This window comes from Bubalus bubalis, chromosome X, assembly GCF_019923935.1.
Source record: "Bubalus bubalis isolate 160015118507 breed Murrah chromosome X, NDDB_SH_1, whole genome shotgun sequence".
NCBI classification, from domain to species: Eukaryota; Metazoa; Chordata; class Mammalia; order Artiodactyla; family Bovidae; genus Bubalus; species Bubalus bubalis.
Window position 1 is genome coordinate 55526163 of NC_059181.1, and position 15915 is coordinate 55542077.

The 15915-nt window shown below is 54.9% G+C and overlaps 2 protein-coding genes across 3 annotated transcripts; one reads left to right on the top strand and one right to left on the bottom strand.

The window, feature by feature from the left end:
* The first annotated feature begins 560 nt into the window (after positions 1-560).
* PRICKLE3 (prickle planar cell polarity protein 3) lies at positions 561-9747 on the top strand. 2 transcript variants are annotated; one of them, XM_006073658.4, is made up of 9 exons: positions 561-718; positions 2200-2285; positions 3148-3331; positions 5381-5494; positions 5817-5954; positions 6769-6972; positions 7064-7250; positions 8015-8314; positions 8873-9747. In XM_006073658.4, exons 1-9 carry the CDS (start codon positions 677-679, stop codon positions 9478-9480), a joined length of 1863 nt encoding a protein of 620 aa, XP_006073720.1. In that variant the 5' UTR covers positions 561-676; the 3' UTR covers positions 9481-9747. The 2 variants fall into 2 exon arrangements, with proteins under 2 accessions (XP_006073720.1, XP_006073719.1); XM_006073657.4 differs by lacking the exon at positions 8015-8314.
* PLP2 (proteolipid protein 2) lies at positions 9735-12834 on the bottom strand. The gene is made up of 5 exons (XM_006073656.3): positions 12590-12834; positions 11372-11524; positions 11171-11266; positions 10346-10436; positions 9735-10148 (listed from the first exon to the last, which is right to left on the bottom strand). Exons 1-5 carry the CDS (start codon positions 12683-12685, stop codon positions 10126-10128), a joined length of 459 nt encoding a protein of 152 aa, XP_006073718.1. The 5' UTR covers positions 12686-12834; the 3' UTR covers positions 9735-10125.
* Positions 12835-15915: the final 3081 nt, after the last annotated feature.

Genomic DNA, 15915 nt, shown 5'->3' on the forward strand with positions numbered 1-15915 from the left:
GCCGCGGAACCTGGCCAGTCAGTTTAAGTCCTTTCCCATAAATCTCAAATAACCCTGGCTCTCTCTGAAAGCGGATGTGAGCGAGGACATGGGGAGCGGGGGTGTACAAGGTCTAGCTTTCAGACGGGCCTACAATAGGATTGGAGACCGTTCGTGCAGCATTAATTGGAGGGAAAGAGACCCTCAGATCATCACCAGTGAGGGGAGGACCAAGAGGTGGCTTTAACCCATCCCCCAAATAAACATCCAAGATAAATTGACACAAAGTGCCAATACAAGTACTGTAGCGCACACTCCTTGCAGTCAGGTCACCACTTTCAAGTTCCCCTCCTCCACAACGGAGCCCTCCAGCCCTAGAACATCTAGTGAGAGATCACATGGAACCCTGGGGTTCTGGGGGCTGTGATTTCTGAGGCCCAGCTCCCGCCCAGGCAGGAGTGCCGGGAAGCTGTCGCGCACGGCGCTCCTGGGCTGCGCGCCCCTCACCTCTAGGCAGGGGGCGCCTTGGCCTGGGAGAGACAACAGGCGCAGGGGCGGACTCCGCTGGGCGCGCTCCTCCTACGCCGGTGTCAGGTTTACGGAACCGAGAGCTCCCCTGCCGGACGCGCGGTGGCCAGACGGCCACAAGGATTCCGCTCGCCTGACCCGGCCCGGCTGGACCCTGCCTGGGCGCGCCATGTTCGCGCGTGGGTCCCGGAGGCGCCGCTCCGGGCGTGCGGTGAGCGAGACTCGGGGCAGCGATGGGGGTCGGGATAAACTGAGACCCAGGAGAGGAAGCAAGGGATAGAGAGGAGGTGTTCCACAGAGGATCTGGGAATCCCCATCCCCAGGATACCCAGACCGGAGGACTGCTGGAAGTCATGTGGATGAAGGAATGTAGAAATCTGGTGGTCCTTGCTCCCTAATCACCTTTCCGCACACCTTTATCAGTACACAGGGGACTTGGTGCACTCCCATCTTGGGTGAATTATGGGAGGGGATTCTGAGAGCCAAAAGATTGGGTCCTGAAGTCCTAGATTGAGCAGAGACCTCCTGAGCTTCTGAAGAAAGGGACCTCCCCCTGTACCTGGGTGGAAGGTGAACTGAGGGGTGAGGCCTTACACTCCTGGGGTGTCCGAATATTGAGAGTCAAGTGGTAGGGATATGGGGGTAAAAGAGCTTCCAGGCTTCCACTTGAGTCACGGAGCTTTTGACTTCCTAGATAGGAGGGTCTCTGTCTTCCTTTGGAGGGGCTGTCTGGGTGGGGTCTGGTCCAGAAGAGTGAATAGCCCTAGGATATGAGGGATAAGGGCCAAGGCTTCTTGGGGTGTGAGTTTCTGAATGGCTCAAGGGCCTCCTGAGATCCCAGAGAAGGGTCTCAGTTCCTTGGGTTTGAAAAGGTGAAGCCAGGGTTTGGGGAAGAGCTCTTGCTGCTGCTGCTGCTGCTAAGTCGCTTCAGTCGTGTCCGACTCTGTGCGACCCCATAGATGGCAGCCCACCAGGCTCCCCTGTCCCTGGGATTCTCGAGGCAAGAACACTGGAGTGGGTTGCCATTTCCTTCTCCAATGCAGGAAAGTGAAAAGTGAAAGTGAAGCCGCTCAGTCGTGTCTGACTCTTATAGACCCCATGGACTGTAGCCTACCAGGCTCCTCCGTCCATGGGATTTTCCAGGCAAGAGTACTGGAGTGGGGTGCCATTGCCTTCTCCAGAAGAGCTCTTGAGCTTCTGAAATAGGAATAGGGTTCACATGGGGATGCCAAGTAAGGATGGGGTCTCAGACTCCCAACCTGTGGAACTGGAGTGCTGCTGGTTCCTGAGTGGAGAAGGGGCCCAGCGAGATGAGGCCTGGGAAGAGACACCCAGATTAGGGTCTCTGCTCTGGTGGGGAGAGTACTCAGTTCAGGTGTTTTGAGGCCTGAAGGATTCAGAGGCTGGTGGGAGGTGTCCAGGCTGGGTGAGGGGAGTCGGAGGCTGGCCCAGGGAGGGGAAATTCCCTGAAAGGGGGGCATGTAGGGAGGTAGCCTCAGCTGCCCCGCCTCTACCTCGGTGGTGTCCCCCTCTGCTCTGGGCTCTGTCCCAGCCTGCCTGGCGTTGCCCTGGTGGGACAGGCCCTGGCCTGTGGTTGCCGTCCTTGGAATGGAGAGGCGGGCGTTGATTTCTCTCTCCCTCCCCGCCCTCGCGCACCTCGCCCGGTCCCGCGTCTGTCCCCGCCCACTACAGCCTCCAGAGGCAGAGGACCCAGACCGCGGCCAGCCCTGCAACTCCTGCAGGGAGCAGTGCCCCGGCTTCCTGCTACACGGCTGGAGGTAGGTGACCTTGCCTTCGTCAGGGTCCTGCCCTTAGGGGAACCCACCAAGACGTAGGCCACTCCCCTAGCCTGGAGCCCGGTCTTCGAGAAAAGCTCAGGTCCAGAGCCCCTCCCTCGGCAGACACGGTCCTAATTGTGGCATTCCCAGGAGATCTCCGCCTACTATATGTCCCCGCCCCCATAATTATCCTAGTTTCCGAGTCTCGTCTCTAGGGAGAGCCTGGGTCCCGGGTTCTGAGCACCGCCCACTGACCTCCCGCCCCCTTCTTGGGCTCAGAACTCCTCTCCCACACCCAGGTCCTATCCTCCTAGTGAAGCCCTGTACCCAAAACCTCCCACAGAATACAACAGACAGAGCCCTACTCACGAGCTCAGAGCCCGACCCATTTACGAGTTCAGAGCCTCAGCACAAGCTAGAACCCGCCTCTAGGAAAAGTTCCCCCAACAACTTCCAAAGTCCTAAGGGGACTCCAATCTCAGATTCAGCCCCGCCCCTACTCAGGTCCGCTGCCAGGAGAGTGTGACCCAAGTCCCAGTGCTGAAAGTCAGGGCCTTGAGACCTCCCACAGCCCCACCACTCGCTTCACATCCTCTGGCCAGGCCCACAGCCCCGCTCGCAGCTCCCAGCCCAGGTGGCTGCTCCGCCCTTCACAGCCCCCGCCCACTCCCCCACAGCGGTTTGGCTCACAGCCTCACGTCGGCTCTGCACCGCCTCCAAGCCCAGAGCCCTCTCAGGCTCCAAGTCTTTTGCTGGCGATAATCTGAGTGTCTCTGCCCCTCCAGTTAGACTTCCTTGGGCCGCCAAGGGGGATCCCAGTGGGCTATCCCTTTGGAACTGACCCCCATTCCGGCCCCCTCAGAAAGATCTGCCAGCACTGCAAATGCCCGCGGGAGGAGCACGCCGTGCATGCAGTGCCTGTGGACCTGGAACGCATCATGTGTCGGCTAATCTCAGACTTCCAGCGCCACTCCATCTCCGATGATGACTCAGGCTGTGCCTCAGAGGAGTATGCTTGGGTGCCCCCTGGTCTCAAGCCTGAGCAGGTGACCAAACACCACCACCCACTCTTGCTCACCAGTGGGCACGCACACACACATACTCACACACACACTCAGGTGGGAACCTATTTCCAGAGAAACACTAGAGTATGTGGTCAGACTGTGCATGTCCTTCTGACCCCTCTGTGATCTAGCAGGGAACCCTGATTGATGGCTGGGCCAGTTCCTCAGGACCTGATCACCCCACTCCTGTTCTCACCTTACCTCAGGCCTTATCCCAGCTCTTTTCATTCACCGTATTTCCATTGATTCATTCATTCAACAGTCACTGAGCACTTACTGCATGTCAGACACTGTTCTGAGAACATAACAAAGAGCAAAAAACCCACACAAAAATACACCTGCCCACCTGGAGGTTGTATTCCCAAAGGGAACAAGAGACAATAAGCAAACCTAAAAAAATATGTCAAATGGTGGAAGAGCTATGGAATAAATAGAGCAGGGAAGTGGGGGAAAGACAGAGAAGTTGGAATTGTAAATAAGGTGCCCAGGTCAGCCTCTGTGGCAGTATGATGTTTGAGCTTCCTGAAGAAGGTGAGGATGTGAGCTATGCAGATATCAGAGGTTAGAACAATCCAGGCAGAGGGAAAAGCGAATGCAAAGGCCCTGAGGCAGGAGTGTGCTTGGCATGTGTGAGAAACAGTGAGGATGCCAGTGTATGTGGAGCATAGTGAGCAATGGGGCCAGTGGTTGGAGATGAGGTCAGAGATGGTGGGGGCCATGGACACAACTTTGACTTCCACTTTGAATGAAGGAGAGGACACCAGAGGATTGTGAGCAGAGAAGGGATGTGATTTGTCTTAGGATTTAACAGGATCCCTCTGGCTGCTGAGTGTAGAATGGACTGTGAGAGTGAGCATGGAAGCAGGGGATTAGTGAAGAGGAGGCAACTGCAGTGGTCCAGGTGACTGATCCTGATCATGACATTGGCCGTGGAAGTAGTGAGCGGTAGTCAGAGTCTAGTTATATTTTGAAACTAGAGCTTAGAGGATTTTCTTGTGGGTATGAGAGAGGAGTCAAAGATGACACAAAGGATGGATGGATTGACTGATATGGGGCAGGCCAAGGCAGGAGCAAGTTTGAAGGCTAAGAGCATACATTTGGTTTTGGCTGTCTGGAGTTTGAGATGCCTGTTGGACATCTGAGTGGTCACATGAAAATGGAACTCAACAAGAAGTCACAGGGCTAGAGGTATGCATTTGTGAGGCATTAGCCAGGAGATGGTATTTATAGCCATGAAGTTGGATGTGATTCCCAAAGAACTGAAGGTAGACAGAGGGAAGAGGACCAAGGACTGAGACTAAGGACCCTCCCACATTTAGGGATCAACTAGCTGAAGAGGAACCAAAAGAGTGACAGAGAAGGAGCAGTCAATAAGGTAGGAGGAAGCAAACCCAGGGCTGTGTGGTCTTGTGGAAGCTAACAGAACAGAGTGTTTTCAGGAACAGGGAGTGATTGGCTGTGTCCAGTGTTACTGATGGGTCAAACTGGATTAAGACTGAGACCTGAGAAATGAGTTTAGCAATCTGGATATCATCAATGACTATGACAGGAATAGCTTTGGAGGAGGGACAGAGACAGAGGGGGCAGAGAAGCCCAACTGGAGTGGGGTCTAGAGAGAATGGGAGGAGATGAAATGGAGATAGCAAACGCATACATTTTTGAGGAATTTTGCTGTAAATGTGGAAAGAAAAGTGAAGCAGCAGATGAAGGGTCAAGACATTAAGGGACTCTTGGTATGTTTGAGATGTGGCAGGAACGATCTGGCCTGTAGGAAGGAGAGATGGAGCAGGGTCAGTAGAAATTCCCTCCTGATGACTTTAATTTTCTCAGAAAAGTAGGGCTCCACCAACACTGACTCAATGGACATGAGTTTGAGCAAAGTCTGGGAGATAGTGAAGGACAGGGGAGCCTGGTGTGCTGCAGTCTATGGGGTCACAAAGAGTCAGACACGACTGAGCCACTGAACAACAACCACCCCACTGCACCGCCTCTAGTCTCAATTATTTTCGGCCATCCCCTATGTCCCTCCAGGTATACCAATTTTTCAGCTGCCTCCCAGAAGACAAGGTCCCCTATGTGAACAGTCCTGGGGAAAAATACAGGATCAAGCAGCTGCTGCACCAGCTGCCCCCACATGACAGTGAGGTAAGGAGGCAGAAGACAGGAAGGGCATGCCAGGTAGGGGGCACGGCCTGGACAAATGCTGGGAGCTGGAAAGCAGTGGGCAGGCTCAGAGGAGGAAAGGTGAACTGATCTGAGGGGACAGGCCTAAACAGGCAGGAGCAATCAGGGGACATTCCTTGGTAAAAACTGCAGCTGGGCCTTGGGAGAAGAGGTAAGGGGTGGGTATTTGAGATACCTGTACAAAGGCCTAGAAGTAAACTTTCTGAGCAAGGATGAAATCTGGAAGAAGGTCGGGGTGGGGCAGGCATCAGGGGAAGAGCCTGGAAGACCCCTGCTACTCCAGGTACAGTACTGTACGGCACTGGAAGAGGAGGAGAAGAAAGAGCTCAGAGCCTTCAGCCAGCAGCGGAAGAGGGAGAATCTGGGGCGTGGCACCGTGCGCATCTTCCCCGTGACCATCACTGGGGCCATCTGCGAGGAGGTGAGCCATGGAGGGCCTCAGTGAGTAAGTAGTGCCTTTGCTCCAAGCCTTGGGGTGCTCCATCTCCCAGGCCCTGGGAAGATGAGGCTGGCCACCTAAGCCCTAGTGGTCTGTCTAGTGTCCCCTCTGGTAGGTGGGGTCTTTTCCTCATGTTCTGCTGTTGGGCAGGGACCATATCTAAGGCCTCCCTGACCAGCCAGGTCTGTCTGTAGGGCTCCCTGGTGGACTGGGGCCTGTTTCTCAGATCCCATGTCAGGTATGGTCTGCCTCTAAGGAGAGCCTAGTAGACCTTCTCTATTCATTTCCTCCCTTCCATGCTGTGGACATGGGATGTGGGCTATCTCTTTGGCCCTCTTATGATCGAGACTTGTTCTTAAGAACCAACCCACAGTGGCAGGGCATGTCTTCAGAGCTGGGCAATGAGTGGAATTTGTCTCTGAGGCCCCCCCCCCCGGTGGGTGGACCCTAACCTTAGATCTTACTGTTAGGTGAGGTCTGTGCTAAGATCCCCCAACTGGGCCTGACCTGACTCTATGGTTTTCCCAACCCCCTAAAGGCGAGACTTGCCTTTGAGGCCACCCACGAGAGATAGGGCCTGTCTCTGTGGTTTTCTCCAGGAGCAGGGTTGTTCTCTAAAGGCTCCTGCTCCCACCTTTACCCCCAGCCATGTAGGCAGGGCCTATCTTGAAGTTACCCCCTGGATGGGGCTGGTCACATAGACCATGGGGAAGGCCCAGGTGTGACACACCTTGGCTGAGCCCCATCCATCTGCCCATCTTGGTGATGGTGACAGTGTTCACCTGTCGTTCCACAGTGTGGGAAGCAGATTGGAGGTGGGGACATTGCTGTGTTTGCCAGCCGTGCAGGCCTAGGTGCCTGCTGGCACCCACAGTGCTTTGTGTGTTCCACGTGCCGGGAGCTGCTGGTGGACCTCATCTACTTCTACCATGCTGGCAAGGTCTACTGTGGTCGCCACCACGCCGAACGCCTGCGCCCACGCTGCCAAGCCTGTGACGAGGTTTGTGCCTTTCTGCCCAACGGTGGGAATGGAGGGTGGGCAGGGCCAGGGGCAGACCCTTCTGATGGCCACGATGGCCTTTGCTTGCCAGATCATCTTCTCCCCTGAGTGCACGGAAGCTGAGGGCCGGCACTGGCACATGGGTCACTTCTGCTGCTTTGAGTGTGAAGCATCGCTCGGGGGGCAGCGCTATGTCATGCGTCAGAGTCGCCCCCACTGCTGTGCCTGCTATGAGGCCCGCCACGCGGAGTACTGTGATGGCTGCGGGGAGCACATTGGTGGGTGAACATGGGACTGGCTGGGCAATGGATGGACAACTGGGTCATAGCCCCACCCCCAGGATTCCCCTGTCTTCCAGGCCCCATCTCCCATTATACCCCATACTTTAATCCTAGCCCCAGCACTGTAGCCCTATACCCTTCATTGCAATTCCATTACTGATGTCCCCCATCATGCCATCTTTTCTAAACCCAGCTACACTAGGCACCACTACATATCTAGGCCCACCTCCAGAGTGCCCTCTAATTTCTAGCACCCCGCCCCCCAAGTTACTCTCCTACCCTCTCAACCTAGCCCCTACTCTAAGCTATGCCCTGTTCTCTCACACTCTCCTCCATCAGCCTAGGTAAACCCTACCTTCTAAGCCAGACTCAACCTTCTAAGATCTACTTCCTCCCCACCAAAGCCACGCCCTACCTTCTCTGTCCTGCTGCCACCACCCAGGTTTCTTCAGGTCTACCTTCCATTCTCCCTCCACCTGAAGCCACCTCTTAATGTCTAAGCCTGACCCGCATCTTAGAGTCTAATACCCACCTTCACTCTGGGAGGGGCCACCTGGGGAAAGAAAGGGAGGCAGAGGAGACATTTATCAGCCAGTTTCCAGGAGAGGAGGGTGAGGAAGGGCCCCAGTCTGGAGAGGTGGGGCAAGAGGGCATCTCCAGGAACCCTGTCCCAGATTCCCAAGAAGGGCCCCTATTCAGTAGGGTCAGAGATATGCCTGAGGGCTCTGCCTCAGTTTTCCCCCTCCTGTCCATCCCTGCAGGCCTGGACCAAGGCCAGATGGCTTATGAGGGCCAGCACTGGCACGCCTCAGAGCGCTGCTTCTGTTGTAGTCGCTGCGGGCGAGCTCTCCTGGGCCGCCCCTTCCTGCCACGCCGTGGCCTAATCTTCTGCTCACGAGCCTGCAGCCTGGGGTCTGAGCCCATGGCTCCAGCGCACAGCCGCCGCAGCTGGAGCACAAGCACGGTCTCCACACCTCTCACAGCCTCTACAGCCTCTTTTTCTGCTGTGGAGGGGGCATCTGAGACTACCACCAAAGGCACCAACACCGAGGCAGTGCCTGGTGAGCCACCCCACCTCCCCCAACCCTGTCCCTTCCCCTTGACCAGCCCCGGCCCTTCACCCTGGCATCCCTGGCCCAACCCCTATCTCAGTCCTGGCTCCATCCCCAAACCATTCCAGGCCTAATCTCCAGCCCAAACCACACCCCATGTGAATCCTGGTTCCGCCCCACTTCTGTGCAGGGCCCTTCCCCTACCTCAACTTGTCCCAGCTTGAGCCCAAGTTCCTCCTCCAAACCCTTGACCCCTCACCCTCTGTTCCCTGGCCTCGCCGGGATTCTGCTCCATCCTATACCACGCCCCTTCTACCAGAGGCCACGCCCCCACCCGGGCCACACCTCATACGCCAATCCTGTCCTGTTACTCCTGCTTTCACCTCCACCCAGAACCTGCCTAAGGCCTCATATTTCCTGGACTCCCCACCTTTCTGCCCCACCCCGATGCCTGCCCCCATTTTCCCAGTCTTGATTGGGGAGAGAGAAGGTCCTTTCCAGAGGCCTCTCCTGGGTGGGGTGGGAGTGGGGCAGGAGGTATAGGGCGACTCTCCCATCTTTTTCCAGCTGCAGGCCCTGAGGAGCCCACCCACTTTCTGAGAGGGGCCCCCCACCGCCACTCCATGCCTGAGCTGGGGCTCCGCAGTGTCCCCGAAACACCCCTGGGGCCTCCCAGCCAGCCGGATCCGCGACCAGAAGATGGTGCCTTTGGTCGCCAGAGCGCCCCTCGTGTCAGCTTCCGCGACCCTCTGGTGTCTGAGGGAGGTCCTCGGCGGACCCTGAGTGCGCCCCCAGCCCAGCGCCGCAGACCACGCAGCCCCCCGCCCAGGGGCCCCACACGTCGTCGCCGCCACCGCCACCGCCACCATCATCACCACCACCATCACCACCACCGCTGCCACTTTGGCAGACGTCGCCACCATCAATGTGACTTGGGATCAGGGTCGGACTCAGGATCTTGCTCCAGCTCACCCTCCAGTTCCAGTTCAGAGTCCTCAGAGGAGGACGGCTACTTCCTAGGGGAACGCATCCCGCTGTCCCCGCACCTGTGCAGGCCAGTGCTTGCTCAAGACACTGTGGCTGAGACCACCAACTCCCCATCTCCACAGCTCCCTGGGAACTCTCGCCCAGGAATGTCTCGACAGGCCAGAGATAAGAACTGCATCCTGGCTTGAAGGAGTGACAGTTCTGGGGGGGGCTTCATTCTCAAGTCAGTGTAGATGAAGACCTACACCCCAACTTAAGTCATTGATCCCCTTCCTTCCTCCCTCCTTTGTCTGTTTGTATTACTGAAGTAATTTAATATTTGTTGTAAAACAGGCTTGTCTTCTTTACCTCCTTGCTCCAGCATCCCCCCTCCCCAATTTTCCCCCTACTGATGCTTGAGATTTATCTACATTTAATCAAAGGATTAATTTATTCACTATCATATGTTCTAATAATCTGCATAGTATTTATTTATTGCTCCACAGAACACCCCCACCCCCTACACACACTGAGGTTATTTAGAGTGGGTTACAACATGGAGCCTGGAGTCTGAAATCTGAGGTACCCTCTCCTGTCATTTTGTGACTTAGGTGGGGCATTGTCCAGGCAGAACTGATGTCTCCGGATACTGCAGAAGGGGGCCCTAGGCACACCCATAAAGGTAGCCATACCCAGGAGGGTTGATTGGCAGGCTGGAAGAAAAATTCCATGACAAAGGCACTTTTACCTCAATAGGGAGCTGGGAGTTGACTGGGAGTGTTGTAGGGGTGGGGAGGAATTATTTCAATAGAGGTGTTATTTGCAGATTGCTGAGAGAAATGAAGAGAGTTCACCTACACCGGGCCATCTGCAGGGTCTGCAAGAGGAAAAGAGAGAAAGCATTGGTTGGATCCATATGCCTGTTTTACAGATAAGAATACTGAAACTTATGGTACTTATTGGCACTAAAGCCTTAAGTACCAACAAGAGACAGAGTTGGCATTCATGCCCCTTGGGAAACCCATCTTCTTCTCAGCCCCCTTAGCAACACCCCCAACACACCCACACACTTACCAGTAGGGGCTGCTGTATGTCTCTGCTGCCGCAAGGGGAAGGTAATGTAGGCATCATAGCCAAAGAGGCCTGCAGCGCATAGGCCCAGCACCTGGGGATGGGAGTTAGGGCAGGTATATTAGACTGGTCAGCCTACCCAGCCTCCTATCTCCTTGTATCCACCACCTCCAGTGACTAGTCCACGCAGGGATTATGGTTAAAGCTGCAAGTGGGGATCCCAGAGAGCCCTGGGGAAAGACCAGAGACTGGATTCTACCCCACCCTCCTTCTTCCTAGTACATCTCAACACAGTACAGTGACACAGTGGCCCCGTATATGTTGTTGTTGTTTAGTCCCTCAGTCATGTCCGACTCTATCCATGGGATTTCCCAGGCAAGAAAACTGGAGTGGGTTGCCATTCCCTTCTCCAGGGGATCTTCCCGACCCAGCGATTGAACATAGGTCTTCTGCACTGCAGGTGGATTCTTTACTACTGAGCCACCAGGGAAGCCAGGCCCCACATATAGGGGATGGCATTCATACTGTGCATTGAAACAAAGCTCTAGCAGATGGTTTAGTCTAATGTATTGACAGTGATAGTGCTTTGTGCTTCCACCTCTATGTGCTTCCCACAAAAATCCTTGTGTCAGACAAGGGATGGCTCTTTACAGCAAATGATGATTTGGGGAAGAAAACCAGGGCCTCAGTTTGACTTCCCTGCAGGCCCTGAGGACAAATGTGACCTACTGTGAGTCACACACTTTCTGGCAGAAGCAGAGGCAGAAATAGCCCCAGGATCCTCAAACCCTTCTCTCTGTGCTTAGAAGCTGACTCCATAGCCTTTACCCCTGCAGCGATTTTGGAGCTGTTTCCTCTCTCAACGAGCACCACAATGGAGGTGATCAGGTAGAGAATGACTGCTACAAGGGTTCGGAAGAAATCCTGCGAGGTGTAGGGAGAAGAGCGAAGTCAGCATTCAGAATTGCCCCCCACAATCACAACTTCCCGTATCCCTCCCTAGCCCTGCCATTGTGGCCCCTTTCTCACACTCCAAGGCCAGTTGATGATCTGTATCTTGGTGTGCAGGTCACACATGTAGACAACAAAAAAGATGGCGGCAAAGATCATCTCTATCACCGACAAGAAAGAGTACCCTGATGTCGAGGTACTAAAGCAGATCAGAATCACCAGGCATAGTATCTGGAAGGACATGTGAAAGGGGGCTTCAGTCAACTCCCAGGGCTGAGGGGAATGGTTTCAATTGTGGGGGAAGGGGGGTCATCTCAAACTCAGGACTGGGAAAAGGACAAATAGCAATAGCTAAACTCTTAGTGTGTGCACACTGTGTTCCAAATATTGTTCTAAGAGCTGCACAAGTATTAATTCACTCAGTCATCACAATAACCTAGTGAACTGGGTACTATTACTAGTACCTTTATTTTTTATACATGAGGAAAATGAGGCACAGAGATGTGAAGTGACTTATCCACAATCACCCAGCTAATAGGTAAAGTTGGGTGCCTCGGTTTCCCATCTTTTTCCTTCTAGGATGCCCTATGGGGAGTATTGCCTATAGCACTCGGGGCACCAGCTTCAGGGCTTTGACAGGGCGGGACATGCAGTTCCCCCAGCAACCTCTCTGGAAATCGGTGAGAGTAACACCAGAGGGGCAGGGCTCCATTAAAGGCGCTGCACCTTTTACAAAGGACTCAAAGGAGGCGTCCACTTTGAGGAGTACGGGAAACCGAGGCTCCTGAGCGGCCCAGATAGCTAAAGACCTTCTGGCCCCACCACAGAGGGTCTAGGAAGAACTGGGGGAGAGCTAGTCACCCTACCCTGACGGACTAGAGCGCGCGGGGCCCCACCCCAACAGGTCCCGCCTCTGGGCCCTCTGCCAGCCCGCCTGCCTGTGCCCAGGCCGCGCCACGCCCTGCCACGGGATGTCCCCCCAAAACCCAGGACCTGGGGACACCTTCGAGGAGTCCACCGATGAGTCTACTGGGTCTCCACCGGGCCCGCCATACGCCCTGTGGGCCTCTTGCCTGACCGCGTGGGCCAGCAGCTCCTGACCACCTTCTCCAAGACTTCACTGATTTGGCCCTGCGTGCGCCCCTGGTTTCGGGCCTCCGCCATCAACCCACCCACTTGGCGCCCCACTGCCGAGAGCCCCCAGCCGTGCGCCTGCCTCCCCCGGAGCTGCCCCGCTCCGCGTGCTGCTGCCACCCCACCCCGCCCTTGCCCACCCGCCAGTCCCGGGACGCTCACAATCTCAGCAAACAGAAGAAATCCCTTTTGGGTGCGCGAGAAGCTGGTGCAGGCGGCCCAGCAGCCGGGAGCCGTGAGGCGCTCGGAATCCGCCATGGTGTGGACCCGAGTCCCAAGAGGCGCAAAAGACCTGCTCGCTGGCTCGTGTTTTCGAGGACGCTGCACACCCAGCCGTCTTGCCAGCCGTCTGGCCGGGAAGGGGGCCCCCGAGGCGAAGGAGGGAGTGAATCACCGCGCAGAGCAGAAGCGGGCGGGGCTTAAGCGGGTCGGGCCAGGTGGCCACCGCCCCGGAAGCCCCCTCGCCCCGCCCGCCAAGGATTCTCCCTGCCGGGCTCTCAGCCCCTGAGGCGCCCAGTCTTCAGGGGCGCCAGTTTGGCAGTTCTGCGGTTTGGCAGTTCTGCGAACCAGAACTGTGTTGCAATGGAGAGACCCTTCACGCTTTTAGAATATCAATGCGCCTGGGACTGCCTCAGAACCGTGGAGATCTGGCTTTGGGAGGGAATGCCTCAGTTTCCTTAGCTGTAAAAACTGCCCAGGCCAAGGTTAAACTCAGGTATGTTTACAGAATTCGGAATAATTTAGATTTTGGAAATTTTCCCCAATGCATACAAGGTATTACTGAACACTCTCAGCGGGATCTGAGACTGCCTCATTAAAAAAAAAAAAAACAAAAAAAAAAAAACAACAACAAAAAAACAGCAACACACACATCTTAATATTTCCTCAAGGAATTATGTGGGCCTTCACAGTAAGTGGGATAAGACAGGACCAAAAAATTGTTCCTGGTTAAGTCAGGTCAAGTTGTGTAACCAAATGGTGCCCAACTTGTGGGAAATCTGTTGGTTTCCAAAGCTTTTTGGATTTCAGGATTGTGGATAAAAGATGGTGGATCGTGGAATAATCCCCTTAGATGGGGATGAGACCTTGCCAGGTTGAGAGAGAACAAAGCCTGCTGAGCATCATGCTGCTCCCTAAATGAAGAGTGGACGTTATTAACAGTGTCAGAGCCCAGGGTCTGTTTCTGTTCTGCAATTCTAGGGAGGTCCTGGCCCCAAGTGTTGGGCTTCTGTTTCCTGGTTCTAAGTAGAGGGGCTGTCAGCCCGGTCTTAGATGAAGAATGCGGAAAGAGCACAGTTTTGTTTATTGCCGTGAGCTTGGCACAATGAGGGGAAGGCTCCTGGGTGCCAGACTGGGTGAAAAGGCTGATGACATCTGAGGAGTGAGTTATCCTGAGCAAGTAATTTCTCCTGACTCAGCCTCAATTTCTGCGTCTGAGACCTGCACCTGGTAATGGAATCAGGATCTCCCCCAAGGTGTGCTCCTCTGGCACCACTCTCTCCAGAGTGGGTGTTGGTTTCATTCTCGTTTGAGGTGAGGAGAGCCATGGCTGGAAGGCCAGGATGGTTCAACTCAAGGGCCTGCCTGCTTTCCCCCCTGAACCTTGGGTCCCACAAAACCAAGTAAGGGGCTGTCCTCAGTCCAGGTGGCTGAAAGAGATTGGATAGTGGAAGGCATGAAGCATACCTTTCCCAGGGCTGAGTGTGTGCTTTCCAACTATGTGAGGCCATGCCTGAGTTTCTAGAACAGAACAAACTCTCTTCCACATCAGAGCCTTTGAACTTGTTTCTCCCACTGCTTTCAATGCCCTTCTCCCCACCCCCACTCCCACCCCGCCCCTTCAAACATCTAGCTTCCGGTCACTCAGGTCCCAGATCAAATACTATGTCTTCAAAGAGGTCAGCAGCCCACCATCATTACCTGCCCCACCATAACCTTTTGCTATCTTCATAACTCTCACTTCTCTCTGAAATTCTTTTATTCATCTCCTGTGTCTTTTCTGACATCAATCTACCCCCCTCCACTACATTAGCTACACAAGGATAGAAATCTGTTTCATCCCTCCAACATTTCATCAGTGCCTATCACAGTGCAAGCTAAACAGTTGGGGTTCAGTTAATTCTTGTCAAATGCAGGTGAGATTAAGAGGACAGGCTTGGGAATCGGGCAAGATTAAATCTTGCTTCAATCCTCAACTTACTCACGCTATTTATACTCACTGGGCTTCATTTCTCTGCTCTGTGAAATGGACACATCAGGATTGTTGAGTCAATGTGTAACTAAGTGGAAATAGTGCCAGTAAAGCCGGTAGCCAGGATAAGACCAAGTAAATGGTGGTTGGGGTTACTATTGTTAGACTCCTGGGTGTGACTAAGGCTCTGAAGTCCTTCCCTGACTTCGCTAGAGCCACACCTTCTATCAAGCTGAGTAAGGGTCAGCTAGAAGCCCCAGTGCACTCTCCCACAATTGCTACAGCGCTAATCATTCAAGAGTTCACCTCTTCACCTCTTTATACCCCAACTCCCAGCCTAGTTTTACAGTCCCTCTCTCCTCTCCAGCGCCGCCCTGGATACTCCCACGAGGGTCCTTTACTTCCTCCCACCTCTCCAGCCCCTCCCCATAGAGGTGAGAGTTGTTCATTCCCTCCAGACCACAGCTTCCTTCATTGGGGGGATAGGGCCAAGTGTCGTGAGTGTGGTGACCACGGAGGTGACTGGACATTGCTGACCTCAGTCAGCGCCGGCACTGGGGCTGCATCGGAGCCCAGCTCGCCATATAAGACCGGGCTTTGGGGCTCCGTTCGTTCCCAGGACGGAGGAAAGTCTGGCCTCTCCCAGGACTGGGAACGCCCAGCGTGTAGCGTGTGCACACAAGCCCGGCTGCAGTTCGTCACCATCTGTGGAAGAGGGGGGCGCGGCCCAAAGTTTCTAACAGCCGTTTTTAGCCCAGCCTGCTGACTCACACCTTCCTGGCTCCGCCCCGAAGGGGGCTCCGGGGCCCCAGCCAGTGCCTTGAGGGTGGCAGTCTGCAGCCAGCGAAAGCTGGCCGACCAGGCCGGAAGTGAGTGACCACAGGCTCTCGGCGAAGGAAGCCGCTAGGTTCTAACTTTGCTATCTAGTTCACTTGAGGGTCTGGACGATTCCCGGCCGGCCGGGGTTGTGGGTAAACTGGTGCATTCTTGCCACAACAGGCCCACCTCTGCATTCCCCACACCATGCGCAATAATTAGCCGTGAGCCCTGTACACCTCCAAAAAAGTGAAATGAATGAATGGGGAAGAACCAGGAGTTGGCAAAGTGGGAACGGAGTGGGTCCAATGCGCGCCGGCAGAAGCAAAGAGCTCTTTAGAGGCATGAAAGAAACAGCGCGAAGTAAGCTTGCCAAAGGTTGCTTGAAGAGGCCCTCCTCGAAACCAGATCGACCCTCCCCCTCCTTCACGTGTGGGACTCGGGATCCCCACCTGGCCTGGAGCACCTGACAAGTCAAGAC